The sequence below is a fragment of the Oryzias latipes genome, chromosome 22 (assembly GCF_053564925.1).
Source record: "Oryzias latipes strain Hd-rR chromosome 22, Olatipes_Hd-rR_3.1".
Classification (NCBI taxonomy): domain Eukaryota; kingdom Metazoa; phylum Chordata; class Actinopteri; order Beloniformes; family Adrianichthyidae; genus Oryzias; species Oryzias latipes.
The window spans coordinates 19119739-19138014 of NC_136258.1; the positions used below are offsets into that span (position 1 = coordinate 19119739).

At 39.0% G+C, this 18276-nt stretch overlaps 1 protein-coding gene across 10 annotated transcripts in view; it reads left to right on the forward strand.

Moving 5' to 3' along the window:
• The first annotated feature begins 1443 nt into the window (after nt 1–1443).
• kidins220a (kinase D-interacting substrate 220a) overlaps nt 1444–18276 on the forward strand; it is a 55538-nt gene continuing 38705 nt past the window's right edge. For 5 of the 10 annotated variants that reach the window (XM_004082534.5, XM_078940337.1, XM_078940339.1 and 2 more), the window contains exons 1-19: nt 1444–1638; nt 5758–5906; nt 8048–8146; nt 8760–8858; nt 9677–9775; nt 10633–10731; nt 11150–11248; nt 12915–13112; nt 13189–13287; nt 13473–13571; nt 13845–13943; nt 14050–14227; nt 14341–14505; nt 14580–14759; nt 15505–15670; nt 15785–15936; nt 16198–16298; nt 17173–17358; nt 17558–17698. In XM_004082534.5, the coding sequence (XP_004082582.1) occupies nt 5775–5906; nt 8048–8146; nt 8760–8858; nt 9677–9775; nt 10633–10731; nt 11150–11248; nt 12915–13112; nt 13189–13287; nt 13473–13571; nt 13845–13943; nt 14050–14227; nt 14341–14505; nt 14580–14759; nt 15505–15670; nt 15785–15936; nt 16198–16298; nt 17173–17358; nt 17558–17698 (2391 nt within the window). In that variant the 5' untranslated portion in view covers nt 1444–1638; nt 5758–5774. Of the gene's footprint in view, nt 1639–4026; nt 4197–5757; nt 5907–8047; nt 8147–8759; nt 8859–9676; nt 9776–10632; nt 10732–11149; nt 11249–12914; nt 13113–13188; nt 13288–13472; nt 13572–13844; nt 13944–14049; nt 14228–14340; nt 14506–14579; nt 14760–15504; nt 15671–15784; nt 15937–16197; nt 16299–17172; nt 17359–17557; nt 17699–18276 lie in introns of those variants that run through there. The other 5 variants (XM_011490326.4, XM_078940338.1, XM_078940340.1 and 2 more) reach the window with 1 other exon arrangement.

Consider the following 18276-nt stretch of genomic DNA (forward strand, 5'->3'; position numbering starts at 1 on the left):
ACAACACATTAATAGGGGATTTATTGTATAACACTTGCATGCTTGCACTTCCTTTATAAAAGTTGTGACTAAAATACAATAAAAACCTTTAGAAAATTCAGTAAACTCCCAAATCTGCATCCTTTGTCAAATTAAAATTATTGATAGTGTTGTAAGTTCACTCTCATCTGGGTAGGGACAAATCTACAGGGGGATTCCAGGCTCACAGCTGACTTCCCGCAGCAGGGTGACACACAAATTGCCAGAAATCGATTGGCTGATACTGATGACAGATTTATGAAGGAATCTGTCGATGCTGATATTGTGCCAATCATTGTGCATCACCAGAATAAGTTGCAGAGCTACTATATACCTCAGTTGTGGCTGTTTGACTTTGAAGAAAAAATAAAATCCCTAATAATTTTTTTTAATTAAATTATCTTTAATTTAATTTGAAATTTATTTTTAAAAGGAATTTCAGAGTTATTGTTCCTATAAAACTAAGTTAAACTGTTTTTTACATTGCTACAAAAACACATGTGCTTACATGAATGAAAGTATATTGGATCCTAAGAAAACAAAAATGATGTCAGTACACCAAATCAGACTAATAAATTCATGCAGCTAATCCCAGTAATTACTCAACATTGGTGCACATTTATTGTAAAATACACACAAAAATTGTCTTTTCTATAGCAGCCATAATGCAGCATGTATGGGTACACAGGAACAAAAATATTGTTTAAAAACAAACATCCACAAAGTGATAGAGACAACAGGTAATGTCATTTTTTTGGCTTGCTCTGTTTCAATGAATAATTCAGGCAATATGGAAAAGTTTGTATTTTATTTTGAAATAAATTTTATATGCACCACTTTCAATTGATTAAAGAAAAGACTTTTATTTTGAAAAAATCGAAACTCTTATCAAATCTGGGGTTTTATACATGCAAAAAATGAACGAGTGATAGGAAAAACTGATTTTTTCCCCTTATAAAACAAAAAAGTAGAGTTTAGTGGCTCTTGTTGGGTTTTGATTTGTGAAAAACAGTCCTTCATTGGTGTAAAGGTTGTAGAATCAAAAATAAACCTGATGATAAAGTAATTATTTTAAACCACTAATCTACCTAAAAAAAAAATCTTTAACGACTCATTTATGCAAGATGGTTCCATAGCAGAAAAGGTTTTAATATGGTCATCAGGTTTTAGATTTTTAAAATAAACTTGATTTATTTACTGATTTAAATTAAAGTTACTTAAATTCAAGAAAAAAGTACCATTAAATTATCCTAAAAATAACCATCTGAGTTAAAGCCTGTAACTTGTTGTTCGGTGTGGTAATTTGTTCGTACCCCCATCGTGTTATTTAATCCCGTCGACAATTCTAATCCCGTCGTCAGATTGGGTTTTGTGTCTCCTGTGGAAAACTGTGTGACCCAAACTGCGCATGCTCCGCTCGGATACAGTTGTCAACTATAAACAGAAGAGAAGGGGGCGGAGTTACAGTCCGCTGACATTTCTAGTTGTTGGTAAAAATGACTGTGAAAGCCTGCGGCAGGTAAAATACCCAGCGTCTTTTTTTCATCATGACAGCTGTTTAGAAAAAATACTCCGGAGCACAAACTGTTACAATAACGAACCAAGTAAAAACTTTCAACGGTAAGACCACTTTTTTAGTTCTTAATAACGCTGTGTTGTCCTGGTTTGTAAAAAAGTGATGAAAGTGAAAAAAACTGTTAGCCACTGTTAGCTGTTTAGCTAATTAGAGTTTGGCTAGCTCGTTTTGTTGTTGTTTTCCTTTACAAAAACATAAAGTTAAGTTGTTTGGTGCATTTTTTAAGCTCAAATTAAATAAATAAGTAAATAAAATGACGACAGTTTATCACCCCCCCCCCCCCCCCGACTCATGTGAAAACAGATGTGTTTACATTAAAATTCAAGCCACCGTTAGTTACAACTTGTCACAAAATGAGTTTAACCGTCTAAATTTAAGTTTGTTGACACATTGACGGGTTTGACATTATTGTGTGTTTTTTGTCCTACAAACTATATTTCCCTCTCAGTCATGTTTGCAGAACTTAACTGTTTCTGTGTCAATCCAAACTCCCAGACATTTGCTTCAGCGCAGGCACGTAGGAAGACCTTTATTTAAAACACAGTCGTTGGGATCTGAGCTAAAAGTAACATCTTCAGTCCGGAAAATCTCAAAGTGAAATTTTTCAGACATACCAATGAAGTTTTCCCCCCTCTCCTTCGTCTGTTCTGTACACTGGGTATGTATGTTTTGTCAGCAGTTTCATACCCACATGACTTGCCATGAAAGCTGACCGGTTAAATTTAGAGATCCTATCCAATGTTGCCTGCTCAGTTGCAATGTTCTGCTTTCAACTTGTGCAGATGACAGCTGAGGGACGTTTACTATGTGGCATTTTCTTTATTTATTTATGTACTTATTTACGCACAGCGACAAAATTCTTTTTGGCTCTAAGTTTTTTTTTTTTTTTTTTGAATTAAAGTCCCTATCATCTTTGCTTTTGCAAACACACTGTGGTTTTTGTTAAAATGATCCCAAAAAAAGCTTTGAATGATTGTTAAAATAATAAACGAAGTGCACTATCCTCATATAATGGTTCCTCTGAGCCAGTGATATTTAGATTTTAAAGACCCACTGATGAAAATTGTATTTTGGGTGTTTTTAATGTGTGTTTGTGGCATTTTTCTGATGATGGAGGACATCTTTTAGGAAAATTAAGCTTAAAATTAAATTTCTGAGTATGTCTTAATTCAAATGGTTGTGAATCAGGAGCAGATTAAAAATTGCCGTTTAAAAGACAAGCTTATTTGTGACAGAGAAAATATGATGGATGGAACACAAGCTCCATGCTCCGCTCCATTCTTATGTAGGCGACCAGATCCCTTAAAGTCCTTGGTTTCTTTGTACGAACTGGCATCTGGCTTTAAACTGCACGGCTGGATAGCTCCAAAATTGCTTGCCATTTTTGATGCACCCGTACTGTTAAGTTGGGGGTGTGAGGGGCTGTAAGCTGGCGGGAGACTGTAAACGGAGAGCTCTCAGTAATGGATGACGAGACGGGTGGTGGGGTTGCTCCGCGCCAATGGCCCTCCCCACAACGGTTTATGCCACTCTGCATAAACTATGCCCCAGAAAACAGCCATTTTTTGTTCTTTTGTTTGTTTTTTGCTAAAACTGCCTCCCGGTGAACATAATTAAAAGAAAACTGGGAACCAAAGATTGGAGTTGGACTTTCAGGATGAATATGCCAAACATCTAATGATTCAAAAACTCATTTTTATGCAGTCATTGGAGTTTTTCCTCTGCTAACACATCAATTAAATTTACCACCCTTTGGTTGAAGTTATTGTTAAATTTACATTCTAAAATAAATATGTATTGTCTAATAAATCACGCATTGATTGCTGCTGTGCAATACGTATATCGGAAAAATCAGCAAAAATTGCGATAAATGGTAACCTTAAATGTGCATTTGACCAATGGGGTGGACTCCTTTATGTTGTTGACCTAGCAGAAGGTGCTATTTATGTTAACGTTGATGTTAATGATTTTTATTTAAATTAAACTGTTGCAGTGAAATTGAAATTGTGTATTCAGATTTTTTGGTATTTGTCGATGTGTGCAAGGTATATAGTCATGGCAATACTGATCATTAATGCAAATTGCAAGTTTTCCTCATATGGTGCAGCCCTACTGCTTTCATATTAGTAGTTTTTAAATTGAACACATCATTACTAAAGTTATGAACTATTGCTTTAAAAATGATCCCAAAAAAAAAAGGTGTTTTTTTACCTTTAAAATACCAATAATTGCTAATAAAAGTATATAATTTATCAATTAAAGGTTACGTTTTAATCTGATTGATTCAAATTTAAATATTCAGTGTTTTGTTTTGTTTACTTAGCCCTGTTGGAATTAAGGCAGACATTTGTGTTGTATCTTACTTGCTTCTCTTCATCTGCATCCACTGAACCAAAGCCATTTAGTGCAATGAGCAGAAATGGGATTGCATGTCTTTTGTGTGAAGGGAGGAGATGGGCGTGGGCTGTCCCCCTCATCTAATATTCAGCTCTCTGTAAAAAAGGGGGATGCTGGGCTGTCCGCCCAGCAGTTGATTTTTTTAGTGACAGAGAGGAATCAGACTCTGAACTGGTAGATTCAGTAACTTTGACCTCACACCAAGGTAAGGGTTAACAGCTTTTTTGATTAGTTTTTCCTTGTTTGTTTGATTGAAGACCATTTGAGCTGTTTTTTGTGCGATTTCTTAGAAGGGGTGTTTGTATGGTTACATCTGGACAGAGGGGCAGAGGCAGAGATGAGCTTTTTCACCGATTGCTTCCTGTGTGGTCTCAGTCTGAAGCCATTGTTTGGAGACCGGGAGCTGGGGAGGGTGTGTCAGCAGGCTCCCATTGGTGTCACTGTTAACAAAGGATTTCTGTTTGCCTCTGTGTGATAGGGGCTTTTAACAGGTGATATGCCGACAAAAGAGACAGAGGGCCGCAAACAAAATAAAAATGAAAAAAAAAAAAGTCCCTGTTTGGATAGGCATTGATTGGCTTCCCAGATTTCATCTGAACTGTTGATCCTTTGTACTTACAGCCATATGACATCTAAGTGTTCTTCGACCTCAGCCTGAGCAGCTCGTTTCAAGGATTAAAACAAAGTATTGAGCTGCCTGTTTGGTGGCTATTACATAAAATGCGTTGCCAAGGAGATGAAAGCTGCTTATTAAATTCTGCGTTGGGTCGGGCAGGAAGTAGCCCTCCACCGTGATGGAAGAGCCTAACTTGATGAATTATAAATGAGTTTTTTTATCGATCAAATGAAACTTTAATGCATGTTGCATTCGACGGGGGTTTCTTTGTCTGGGGTAATGATGCATTAAAGGTCTGAGGAAACTATAGATACGGTAGAAAATGAAAAATGTTTCTTTATTTTTTTGACTCATGAGTGGGGTAAAGGCTGACAAAAAAATAAATCAGTGGACGCAACCTTGATTCAATATTGCGTTTTCTAAATAGCGATGGATTCGTTTTTTAATAATCAATATGTTTTTTAATAATCTGCATTGATTTCCATCTAAATAGTTGCTTTGCTCCACCTTTGCACTGTGGTCTTATCAGTGCAGCAGATGGTAACATTTTATTTGATATTTTTTTGAAGTTTTTGCATTGATTGTACTTTTTCACTTCCTTCTACTTCGCACACTAAGTTCAGATAGTCAATTTACTTTCAGAATACGACAAAAAAATACCGATTAGCCACCAAGAGTCAAAGTTTAACGATCAGAGTTCAAGCTTAGCAGAATTTAACGACCCGTTTTACTGTAGGACAGAACTTTGGGGGGCTTTCAAATCATTATGCCAAGCAGCGGTTCATATTTTCCGCTTCAGTGGGTGCACGTAATAAAACTGGGAATAACTAATGAGCATGCTCATTGTTGGAACATTTGCTTTGAAGGCCAATTAGAATAATATATCATAGAGGAATTTCTTCAGATCTGATTGGATTTGTATTTATGGGTCACGTGAGCTTATTCAAAGCTGTTTTTTTTTACTTACAGGAGCATATATAAACTTTCGTTTTTGATGTCTTGGAAGTATTTGAACAGTGTTGCTTTATTAATTTTTTTTCTTTTTTGGTTGTTTGCCTTTATTGACTTTTGTGTAACTGCACAAGCCAAACAGATGCTAGGCTTTGCCTCTGGAGATGCTGATCTGCTCTCGCCTTACAATGGTGTACAGGTCATCCACCGTGAGCCATGGATACCACCACCTCCCTGAAGATGGCGTCTCTGGCTGTCCAGAGTCTGTTCAACTATGTGGAGGAGGAGGACCTGCCTGCCATTATAGCACACTTGGAGAAGTTCAGGGATGTGGACAGCAGAAGTGATGTAAGTCACTACAAATCCCTTAGTTTGTACACCAGTGTTGTGGTTAATTTAGACACTTTTAAGCAGATAGCTGCAACTGCTAGTTCATCCCCTATTCAGCTGGGACAACAACAGAAAGAACAAACTTCAGAAGCAGGATATACCCAACAAAAAAACAATTATTTATTCAGTGTTAAAACAGATTTAAAACAAGACCTACATACATAAATAAAAACAACTAGTTTCCGGATCTTTTGAAATGAACTTTAATCCTTCACAAGAGAAAAGTTGGTACATTTTTTCGTCAGAATTGTAAATAATCGAATGCAGAAGAAGTTTGGGCATTTTTTTTATACTGTAGGATAGTTGGGCTGGATACATTTTCACAAATTTTTTGGTTTAGTCTGCATTTGTGAGAGGAGATCAAACTCTAGAAACGATCAGAGTTCACCTGCAAGCAAACTGATCTCTACATTTCCAGGCAGGTCAGGGTTCACTTGTTGGCTCCACATCAAAGTTCATGTGAGTCTGTCACACAGATGGGATTATCCAAGGAAACAGTCTCTGACCAAACAACTGGAATGTTAAAGAGCTTCTGATGTCTCAGTTACCGTGGCGACACGTACACAACACAATTTAGTCATAACTGCCCTTACGGGTTGATACAAGCCTTCTGCTGGCAAAAAGTTGACAAACCAGGACGGGACATGCAAGTGCACTCCAATGAGATATCAAGTTTGTAGACCGCTCAATGAGCCTGTAGACAGAAAACGTTCATGCACCTTTTTATTCCACAGGTAAGCTGTAGGCGTCCAGTCTTAGCGAACACTCAACAGTAAAGCAGGGATGAAATGGATGAGATGCAGGCGTGTTGAACAGATTTTTTTTTTCCAACCCCCAAATCTTGCAGACTGCACAAAGACGCCTATTAGTGCTGTTCACGTGAGAAGTGTGAGCTCCTTGCTTGCAGCCTGACTGTTAGAATTTAGGAAGTTAGACAGTCAGAGTGTAGATTATGTGGGCATCTTATGGGTGTCCTACAGGTACCTTTGTGCACACACCATATGTGTCATATTCACATGGGGTCAGTAGGGGTCAGCCTTCACCACTTACTAACGAGAGCAGGGGTGTCAGAATCCAGCTCTTGAGGGCCGTTGAAGCTCCTTACTAGCTAAACAGACCTGATCCAGGTAATCAGCAGCAGATAAGGCAGGGTGTCTGGAAAACCAGCAGGAAGCCGGACATCAAGGCCTGGAGTTTAATACCCCTGGACTAGAGTGTGGTGATAGGGCACCGTATGACATCGTCACCCAAATGTCTTAAATGTGTGCAACTTACATTTAACTTATGAATACTTTACGATACACTTAACACACACACACGACTATTGTATGTTCCATTTTCAATGACTTCCCTTGAGGTTGCCAAAGGGTACTGCAAGACACACCAATGCTCCTCTTAGGATTCACCACTCCTCTCTGCACCCACAGCACCAGTACGGGTCAACCTCCGTGGAGGTTCATGTGACCGAGGCCTAATGCTACGTTCACACCAGCCAGGTGTCGCCTGTTTTAGAACGCTGGTTCTTGAGCGTTTTTTAGTAATTGGTGTTCACACTGGACTGTCACAACCCGATACTAGCGCATGTATCGGCAGTTGGAAGAGGCTTGGTGCAAAATGTCAAAACGGTGCAAATCTTTCTCCAGGATTTTCCTTTCATAGCTCAATATCATATAATTTGGGTCGTGCACAAACCACAATTATAATTTTTTCTCCATCATGATCAATTTTGAAACAGTTTGCCCTCCTGTGACGCCACATATTTGTCACTACCAAATCCGATTCCCTGATGGGTCAAAGTTCAACTGGTTTAACTTTCAACAGGTATCAATGGCTGCACGTTTTGTACTTAGGGTCTGAAAAAGGACTTAAAAATGTGTGTGGCGATGCATGGATGTGTGAGTCTGAAATGCAAAGGACCAAAACGCACATCTACGTGTTTACATAGACTTTTCATTGAAAGTGGTTTCAAACTCCAACCAATGATTAATTGCTGTAAATGTTTGCCTCATTTTGTCAGTGATTTCTGACTATAAATTTACAAAAAAGGTGGCTCTGTGACTGATTAGAAAGCGCTGTTTTATTATTATTTTTTATTTCAGAATGGACAAACCCCCCTGATGGTCGCAGCAGAGCTGGGCAACCTGGAAATAGTGCAAGAGTTCATTAGGAGAGGAGCCAACGTTGATCTGGACGATGTTGTAAGGAGCCAAGCACACACACACACACACACCTTTAACAGTAAAAATCCTTAAAACTAAAAGCAGCCCAGGTGAAGAACAACACTTATGGTTACAACGTTTCCATTTAGTGATGAAGACGTAACTGTTGGCCTTGATGTTCCATTTTGCTGAACTCACCACTCTCAGTGCTTATTATAAGCCATTATGAGCCATAATGACACCTCATTACACACTTTTACCTTCACTCTTGACTAAATGATAGCATCATCTCACCAGACAACACCCTGTATCTTCAGATCCAGCCCCACGCCTGCACGTGTTTACTCACACACCTTCTATTAACATCACGCATATATGCAACCTACGATTACACATGGCTCACTCAAGCTTTTGCTCGCTCTCACTTGACCAGCAGAAGCTGTGCATCCTGTAGTTACTCTTTCTTGTAGTTTTACCCTCTGGTTGTCTTTCAATGCGACATCTTGTTCCCATGAGCATCTGGTATGACCAGCTGGTAGGTTTGGCAGTTTTGCCCGTCTTTGGTTGTCCTGAAGGCTCCTTTACGAACTTCTTCAGGCAGTTTTGGGGTCTGAATGGAGGCTTCAGAGTAACAACCTGACTCTCTGTGCAGGACTGTTGGACTGCACTGATCTCAGCAGCTAAGGAGGGACACATCGAGGTGGTGAGGGAGCTGCTGGAGAACCATGCCAACTTGGAACACAGAGACTTGGTAAGAAGATGGACTGACACATGAAAAACGTCTGTGTTTTCGATGACATACTGGCACTTATTTTGTGTTTGGCGGCCATATATCTGCAGATATAATTCAGGTGAACATTTCTGTTGTTTGGTTACTGTTTAGATAAAGGGGTAGTGCAATTTCTGATTAAACAAGATAAACATTTAGTTTAGAAATTGACTCTTAATAATATAATTTTCCAGAAAATGGCCCGTCTCTTTATGTTAATTCTATTTACTGGACTGCCTGGGCTTTTAGCAGAGATATAATTTAGCCGTTTCATCTGGGCTTTGTTGAAGCATCATAGTTGCCATGACAACCTCACTTAATTAGAATAATTATAAACAAAGTTAATTACAGTACATGAATTTCTGGTTTACTCCAGGAGACAAAATATTAAAACACAGTCATATGCCAACTGTTATTTTGCTTAGAAAAAACAATAAAATGTAATTGATTGATTTCTGAGTTTTTGTTTAAAAAGCCCTAACTCTATTGGATGAGTCAGACGGGGGTGTTCAAGACACACAGGAAATGTCACAGCGAGTCATTGCAGCTGGATTTGGAAATGTGACACCACTCAGTCGCTGAAAAATATCCATAAATAGAACATTTTCCAACCCAAAAATCATCGTATTGTTTTTGCACTTCATGATGCAAGGACCGCGAAGGAAGCCAATGATGGGACTATGTGATGGATTATGTGACTCTATATGGGATCTACAGACCTGTTCTGGTTATGTGGAGGGATCTACAGGTGCTGCATTGATTAATGAAACTTCTTGTCTTCTTTTTCCTCCTTCATTCAGGGAGGATGGACTGCTCTCATGTGGGCAGCTTACAAGGGCCGGACAGATGTGGCCGAGCTTCTTTTAGAAAAAGGGGCCAACCCCAACATTACTGGACAGGTACTGAAACAAGTCTTCTCATCGTTTGCATCATTAATTTAACCTGAAATCTTCGAGTTTTCTTTCAAAGACTCACTCTGATCCCCTTTGAGCTTCTTTAAAAGTGTTCTCAGTCGTCTTTTAATTATGATTGTTGTTGTTAGACAAAAATCAAGGACGTAGTTTCTGCATAGCGGCAGTAGTTCATTAAAAAAATCATCTTTGTTGTGGGCGTGGCCGTTGGCGTGGAGCAATATCATTCTCTCCTGCCAGTTTACAGCCCTTCACACCCTGGCCTAACATTACCGGAGCAGCAAAAATGTCAAGCAATATTGGAAAAAAAAAACAAAAAAAAATATTGGAGATATCCAGCCGTCCAGTTTAGAGCCAGACGCCAGCTTGGACAAGAAAAAACAAAGACGTCCATGAATCTATTTGTCTACAAGTGAATGCATCAGAATGGAGCAGAGCAGGGAGCTTGTGACCTGCCCGGCGGATTCTCTACGTCACAAATATGATCTTTTTTAAACCATATTTATTTTATTTGCTCTAGATTCACAAGGATTTGAATAAAGAATTACTAAGAAAATGCGACTTTGAGTTTAATTTTAATACGTGTCCTCCATCTTTAGAAAAATGCAACTAGAACATGTCAATAACAGTAAAAACAGGGTTTTCATCAGAGTGGGGCTTTAAAACTGAAGCTCTCCAGGTCAGTGTTGTTGGGATTTTAAACAGGTGGTTGTGGAGTGATAATTGGACGTTTTTAGGCATGAAGCTTCTTAGTTTAAAGGGGCTTAAAGCATTTGTATAGCAACAGAAGGACCACTGATAATTACATGTTGGAATGACTTCAGTCTTTTGCTGTTGCCCAACAGTACAGTGTCTACCCCATCATCTGGGCGGCAGGTCGTGGTCACGCAGAGATCGTGCATCTTCTGCTGCAACATGGAGCCAAGGTTAACTGCTCAGACAAGGTAACCGCAGAATGACCGATGTTTACCGGTCACTTGTTTTTCAGTTTGGAGCCAGGTCAAACCTAAGACCTTTAAACTTGCCTTCTATCTTATTTTTATCCTGTCTTCCTTAAGGGATTGTATTTCTCTGTAAATGCCCTTTTACTCCAGCTCTGATTTTAAAAACACCAATTTTGTTTTGAACAAGTTTGCCTTTGCTTCTTTTCTTTAAATAAGGTAAGAGGTAATCGAGGAAAGAGAAGAGGCTCTGTGGCTGTTTTAGCAACTGTTTTAGGACAAAAAGGGTCTCCATTTTTTAAATGTTGTGCCTCTAAAACACCAAATGAAGAGGTTACCATTTATAAACCATGAACAAAAGAATGAATTGATTTGACAAAAAAGTGCTAAAATGAGCCTAATTTACCTTTTTTCTTTGCAGTATGGTACCACTCCTTTGATCTGGGCTGCCAGGAAGGGTCACTATGACTGTGTGATGCACCTTTTGGCCAATGGTGCCGATGTGGATCAGGAAGGAGCTGTAAGTAGTTGATTGCAACCCAGCTTATAAAACAGAACTTTGATAGAAACCCCTAGTAAAAAAAAAAGGAGTTCAAAAAAGAAATGTAATCCAAAATAGAGTTTGTCCAATTGTTGTGGTTTTGAGGCAGGAACATAGCTTATCTTTACGTTTTATCTCCATAGCAACAATTTTATTTTTTGGTCACCTGGTGATGATGTAATTTTTAGAGCAAAATCTGCAAAAGGAAGCTTTCGGATTTCCTTGGAAATGGAGGTTTTTGGTAACTACGGACACATTCCTTATATGGTCACATCGTAAATCATACCAATTCGTTCAGTTTAAGCCAAGGATGCGTGAATTAAATGTTCACGTTATTCCAGTAAAAAAATGTGTGAGCAACAGGGGATCGCCACTTTTGCTAGCTCGCTATGCTAACCTACAACCTTTCCCGAATAGCTTCCCAATGATGCATGAGGAGTTAGGAGGGGATAGATTGAAATCCAGAGGAAGGGGGATTCAACAGAGCGACCTCTTCCAGAGGTCAAAGGTCAACAAAACTTCACTTGTGGTTGCAGACTAGCCCTGGAGGTCTGAGTGTGTAAAATTTCTTGACGATCACTTTCTTTTTCCATATTGTACGAAAATGTGAAAATCGACACATTTCACACTTTGCCACAAAATGGCCACCAAACCATAGGCCATGTGGCCATCCCATAATAATTTTTGAAACATGCGTTTGTTAGTTTTGTTGTTTGTTTTTTTAGCCCCATGAGAGATCTTGGCTCCACTCATTGTTTTGGACAGTTTTCCCTCTGTGATGTCATGATTTTTTTGGCGGGTGGGGTCTCTCACTGTGCCCAAAACTCATATTCAGCGGGGACCAGGTGGGGGCAAATGTTGGTGAGTTTTAGAGTATGCGGCGGGGGGAAATTTTCCCTCAAATGCACACTAAGAAAGAATTGCGAAATGGAAAATTTGGCTCAAACTATAACAACATGCTGACAGTTGAAAGGAGATTATGTTGTATTTATCCGGGTGGTGATTGCAGTCTGTACAGCCAGAGTTGAAAAACTGGATAGACCTGATATTTGAAAGGAAAAGGCCTGAAAGCTAAAATTAGAAAACAAAGGTTTAATATAGTATGATTTCAATAACCCTTTAATATTAAAGTATTGTCTCTTCTTGCTCTGCTACTAATTCATTATATCGTAAAATGATGAAAGTATGTATTTTATTGGGTTTAATTGTTCATTTTTTGTTTTTTCTTTTGAATTATTTGTTTTCCATCGCACTGTAATCTGTAAAATTGACACCAAAACAGACATTATGGGTTTTAATAGCTCTTAAAATATGAAAAATACTACATTTTTGTGCCTGTTAGAGAGACAAACACATTAATGAATGCCAGCATTGCATACTGGATCCTCACAATTATGTTGGAGCATCTGTGCTCCTTCAAGTCATTATGCAGTCTGTGCTGAAACAAACCAAATGATGAGGCTGTTCCACATGGAGCATCAATGATCTGAGAGATTTATAGTAGCTGAGGATTTATTGTCTAATTACAAGTGGAAAGTTTATGAAAGAAATCCCAAAGCTTAAACATAAATACTGCAGATAAGAAGACACTTTAGAGAATACCTGAAGTGTTTGATTGTTTTTTGTTTGTTTTTTTCTGTGATAGAACTCAATGACGGCTCTGATCGTGGCAGTGAGAGGCGGTTACACCGAGGTGGTGAAGGAGCTGCTGAAGAGGAACCCCAACGTCAACATGACAGACAAGGATGGGAACACAGCTCTAGCTATTGCTGCCAAGGAGGGGCACACAGAAATCGTGCAGGATTTACTCGATGCAGGAACCTACGTTAATATTCCAGATAGGGTGAGGCGTAAAACTTCATCCCCAGTCATTGTTAGAGGAAAAGTCTTTGTTTGAGTTTGAATTTGAACTCTTTCAGAATGGAGAGACGATGCTGATTGGAGCTGTGAGAGGAGGTCATGTGGAGATAGTGCGAGCTTTGCTGAACAAATATGCTGATGTAGACGTCAGGGGCCAGGTAGGTGTCACTTTTCCACTTTTTATCTTTAAGACCAGCGGGAATCCTTCTCATGTTTTAAATGTAAACATTAAAGCTGTTACCCAACATTTTTTTTACCCGTTTCCATGTCATGGAGGACGGGGAGTAAATTTATGTGTTTAAATAATATATGATCAACATTATTTGATGTCCTTTCAAACAAGGATGGAAAGACTGCCCTCTACTGGGCAGTGGAGAAAGGCAACGCCATCATGGTGAGGGACATCCTGCAGTGCAACCCCGATACAGAGAGCTGCACAAAGGTGAGCTACCTCTATAAATAATAAACAGACGGTTTTAAATATATTATACATTGTAATATATCATATAAAATCATTTATAAATATATATTCATATAAACTTATAAATATCTTCTTTAACTATTTGTAAAAAAAATAATATGATAAAACAATCAGTAAGCAAGTTATATTATTCAAATATCTATGTGTTAAATTCTTTGTTGAATTTTTGGCATGTACTCGTTTGATTTCAAAATAAAAGTGTTTTTTCATGTATTTATTTGTATTTTATTTTAGGAAGGAGAAACGCCGCTTATCAAAGCTACCAAAATGAGGAACATAGAAATAGTGGAACTGCTGCTTGATAAAGGAGCCAAAGTGTCTGCAGTGGACCGGGTACTTGATCTTATGTACTTATACAACAGGTTTTTTTCTTCTTCTAAAGTAAATATTTTTTCAAATAAAAAAACGATTAATGGTATGTTGTTTATTTTTCATCAAGAAAGGGGACACACCCCTCCACATTGCCATCCGTGGACGCAGCAGAAAACTGGCTGAACTGCTGCTTAGGAACCCCAAAGATGGGCGCCTGCTGTACCGCCCCAACAAAGCAGGAGAGACCCCTTACAACATTGACTGTACCCACCAGAAAAGCATCCTGACACAGATATTCGGAGCAAGTACGGTCCTGTTTTTTATTTGAAAACAAAAATCATGCGGATTTGTTGTTTTAGGAACTTGATAGCGCCTTTTTTGTCTTTTCCCTAATGTGATAACTCTGTTTCTGCATCAGAACACCTCTCTCCCACTGAGTCCGATGGAGACATGCTGGGTTATGACCTGTACAGCAGTGCTTTAGCAGACATCCTGAGTGAGCCCACCATGCAGCCCCCCATCTGTGTGGGCTTGTATGCTCAGTGGGGCAGCGGAAAATCTTTTCTTCTTAAAAAACTGGAGGGTGAGTAAACAACAAAGAAAACCAAACATCTGATTTATCCTAAAGTAAAATTTTTCTAATCTTTGTCTTAACAGATGAGATGAAGACATTTGCAGGGCAGCAGATTGAGCCGCTGTTTCAGTTTTCCTGGCTGGTGATCTTCCTCACTCTTCTTCTTTCCGGGATGGTGGCGGTTGTCCTGGGTTTTACCGTTGATCACAAGTTAGCTATCGCCGTCTCCCTCAGCCTCCTCGCCTTGCTCTACATCTTTTTTGGTGAGGAGAACATTTCAATGAAATATTTCTGTGTATTGCTTTGTTAGGCGCATTTGTCCATAATGGTGGCCTTTCATGATCCAAGTATTAATGTGTTAAGAACCTGATTAAAAGAAAAACTAATGCAACGAAACATTAAAAAAAGTTTAGTTGCTCTTTTTGGTGAAGTTACTTTAAAGTAGTAAAATTAAATCAGCAAGTAGTGCTGTGTGGCCCTCAGGCGCATGACCACCACAGCTGGTCATGTGACAAATTCCCAAATTGTATTCAAAATGGCAGTTTTTGTGTTGGTTTTATCTCCATAGCAACCATTTTTTAGGTTTTGGTCATCTTTGGGTAGCGAAGAGAACCATGTAATTTTTAGAAGAATCAGCAAACGTACATTTTTTAGATTTCCTTGGCAACAGAACCAGCCATTTGTTAACCACGGCCAAATTCCTAATTCATTTATATTGTATATGTTTTTTTGTAAAAACATTTTTAAATGGTTTTAAATTACTTTAAGATTGCTCCATATTCCCATATTGTGAAAATTTTTGAAAATTGTCCCCATGGTTTAATGGTTTCTCCTGCTGTGATGTCATCATTTTTTGGCAGTTTTGTTGTTTACTATGTCAAAAATTCATTTTGCGTGCAAATTTTTTTTTGAGTACGTAGTGAAATATTTGCTCAAAGGCGCATTCAGAAAGAAGCACTGTGAAACAAATGTTGGTGCTGAGATTAAACAGTTACTTTCTGCGGTCAGTGCTGGTTTACTTTGGAAGCCGCCGGGAGCGAGAGAGCTGGAGGTGGGCGTGGCTTATCAGCACTCGGCTGGCCCGTCAGATCGGTTACCTGGAGCTGCTGCTTAAACTGATGTTTGTGAACCCTCTGGAGCTTCCTGAGCAGACCACGCGTGCGCTGCCTGTGAGGTGAGGAAAATCCTTCAAGTTGGAACAAAGAATCTTCACTTTGGTTCTGGCAATTGTTTTGTTTCAGTTTTGGGGTCAGACCAATCTTTTTCCCCTTTCCCATGTTGCACACAGATTCTTGTTCACGGATTATAACCGCCTGTCCAGCGTTGGAGGTGAGACCTCCTTGGCTGAGATGATTGCCACACTCTCCGACGCCTGCGAGAGGGAGTTCGGCTTCTTGGCCACCAGGCTCTTCAGGGTTTTTATGAATGATGAGATCAAAGGTAAAGCAGCTAAAATGACACTTTACAGTGTTTTTTATTTTTCATCTGAAAAATAAATGAAATTTTGAAAGGTGTTGACAAAAGTCCTTTATTTCAATAGACTAACAGGATCGATCCACACAAGAAAACATTCACATTTAACTACATCCTTTCAAAATAACATGCATTATGTGAATGTTTATATTATGTAAACAGAAAAAACTGTTGGTATGAACCCCGGTTTTCCCCTCATCTTACTTTCTCTCCATCTTGATCCTGCAGGACAAAAATGGAAGAAGACCTGCTGCATTCCCTCTTTTGTGCTGTTTTCCTTGACAGTTTGCTGCCTGATCACTGGAATGGCTCTGCTGGTTATCTTTAAGGTGAGTAAAATGCAAAAAAGTATATGTTCTTAAAGACTCGGATGAAAATTGTAATTTATTATGTTTTTAACATGTTCTTGTGGGATTTTTCTGATGATAAAGAAAAACTAAACTAAAATAAAAGTTCAATTTCTGAGTTTTTTTTTAATTCAAATCGTGAATCAGGAGCAGATGAGAAAATGCCATTTGAAAAAGATCATATTTGTGACGTAGAAAATACGCTGGGGAGGCCATGAGCTCCCTGCTCCGCTCCATTCTGATGCATCCACTAGTTCGTAGACGACTAGATCCATGTACAACTTTGGTCGTCGAAAACAGCATCTGGCTTAAACCTGTACGGCTGGATAACTCAGATATTGCTTTCCATTTTTGTTGCACCAGTAATGTTAGGTTGACTGTGTGGGGTGTGAGGGGCTGTAAGCTAGTAGGAGAGCACATAAACGGAGACTTCTCAGCAACAGGGAGGAAACAGAGGTCGGAGTTACTCCATCCCATAATTCAGAGTCGTAATTTCTTTTGAACTACTCCTGCTCTGCAGAAACGAATTCCTAAAGGTTTTTTTGAATTTTGGCCAAAAATGTCAAAATCAGAATTAAAAGTTTACTGGGAACGCTTTCAAAATAGATAAAAGGTGAATGGAGTTAAGATTTTTTTTTTACATTTGATGTTGTATGGCACCAAAACTTTAAGCCAAAGATTTAAACTAATATTTTTCCTTTTCTTAAATCTTTGTTTTTGAAAGATTTTGTTTTTGTTTGTGGCTTTTTCACTTTTAGTTGTTAAAAATGTAAACATGGACGTCACACAAAATGATGCCAATCCAGTTTGTAAAGGTTTGTGTTTAAAGTTTCAGAGGTTCCTTTTGGTTCTGCAGGTGGACCCTGAGAATATGACGGTGAACGCGGTGCTGATCGCCATGGCCAGCGTGGTGGGCCTGGCGCTGCTGCTCAACTCTAGAACATGGTGGCAGGTGGCCATCTCCGTCCTAAACTCCCAAAGGAAGCGTCTGCACAGTGCTGCCAACAACTTACACAAACTCAAAAGCGAAGGATTTATGAAGGTGGAATAACGCATTTAACCAATTTCAACCAATCAGCTGCAAATAGAAGTCCTTTGAAAGGCTGTTGTTATCATAGCTAATGGGAAATTCTATTTGCTTATGAAGTTATGGATATTCTGCACACTGTTGTCCCTTTCTCTTTGCTTGATAAACTTTGGGTATATTTTTGCTTCGAGTCAATGTTTTGTGATTTCTTTAGGTTCTCAAGCATGAAGTGGAAATGATGTCCAAAATGGCCAAAACAATCGACGGCTTCACCCAGAACCAGACCCGGATGGCCGTTATCATTGATGGACTAGACGCCTGTGAACAGGACAAAGTACTGCAGATGCTGGACACGGTGTGTAGATCTAAAAGGAAAATTCAATTCTTTGACACTTGCTGCCCTAAAGGTCACGTGACCTGACCTTTCTCTTGTCTCTTTTGTTGACGTTGTTGTTGCTGCCTTAGCCTCCCTCCAAGGTTAGATTTGTCCTCGCAGCTCCTCGAACATCCTTTTCATGAACCCTTTTAAGGCTGAACCTCATCTCCAGCGTTGGTGTTCTTTTCACTTCCGTAACTCTTCATTCTAAAGCGGAGAAAAACAGCTTTGCACTGATAAACAACACTGTACAGCAGTGAAATGTTAACACAATCCACGTTAATCAGCTGATTCGGTCATGGAGAAAAAGGTGCTTTGCAACGTTATGCAACATTTTACAGTAGTGAAGTGTTGGAAAGTCGACATGAAAAGCCGCTTTTCTCCACGTCAGAATCAGCTGATTTACGTGGATTGAGTCAAAGTTACACAAAGTCAAAGAACTTGTTATTTAGGCGTCGCTGGTGACATTTCAGGTGTTAAAGGGTTAAATAAAAGTTTTTGTTTTTTTATTGTTTTGGTGAAGTTATCCCCTCCTGAGCCTCAAACGGTCCCGCAGG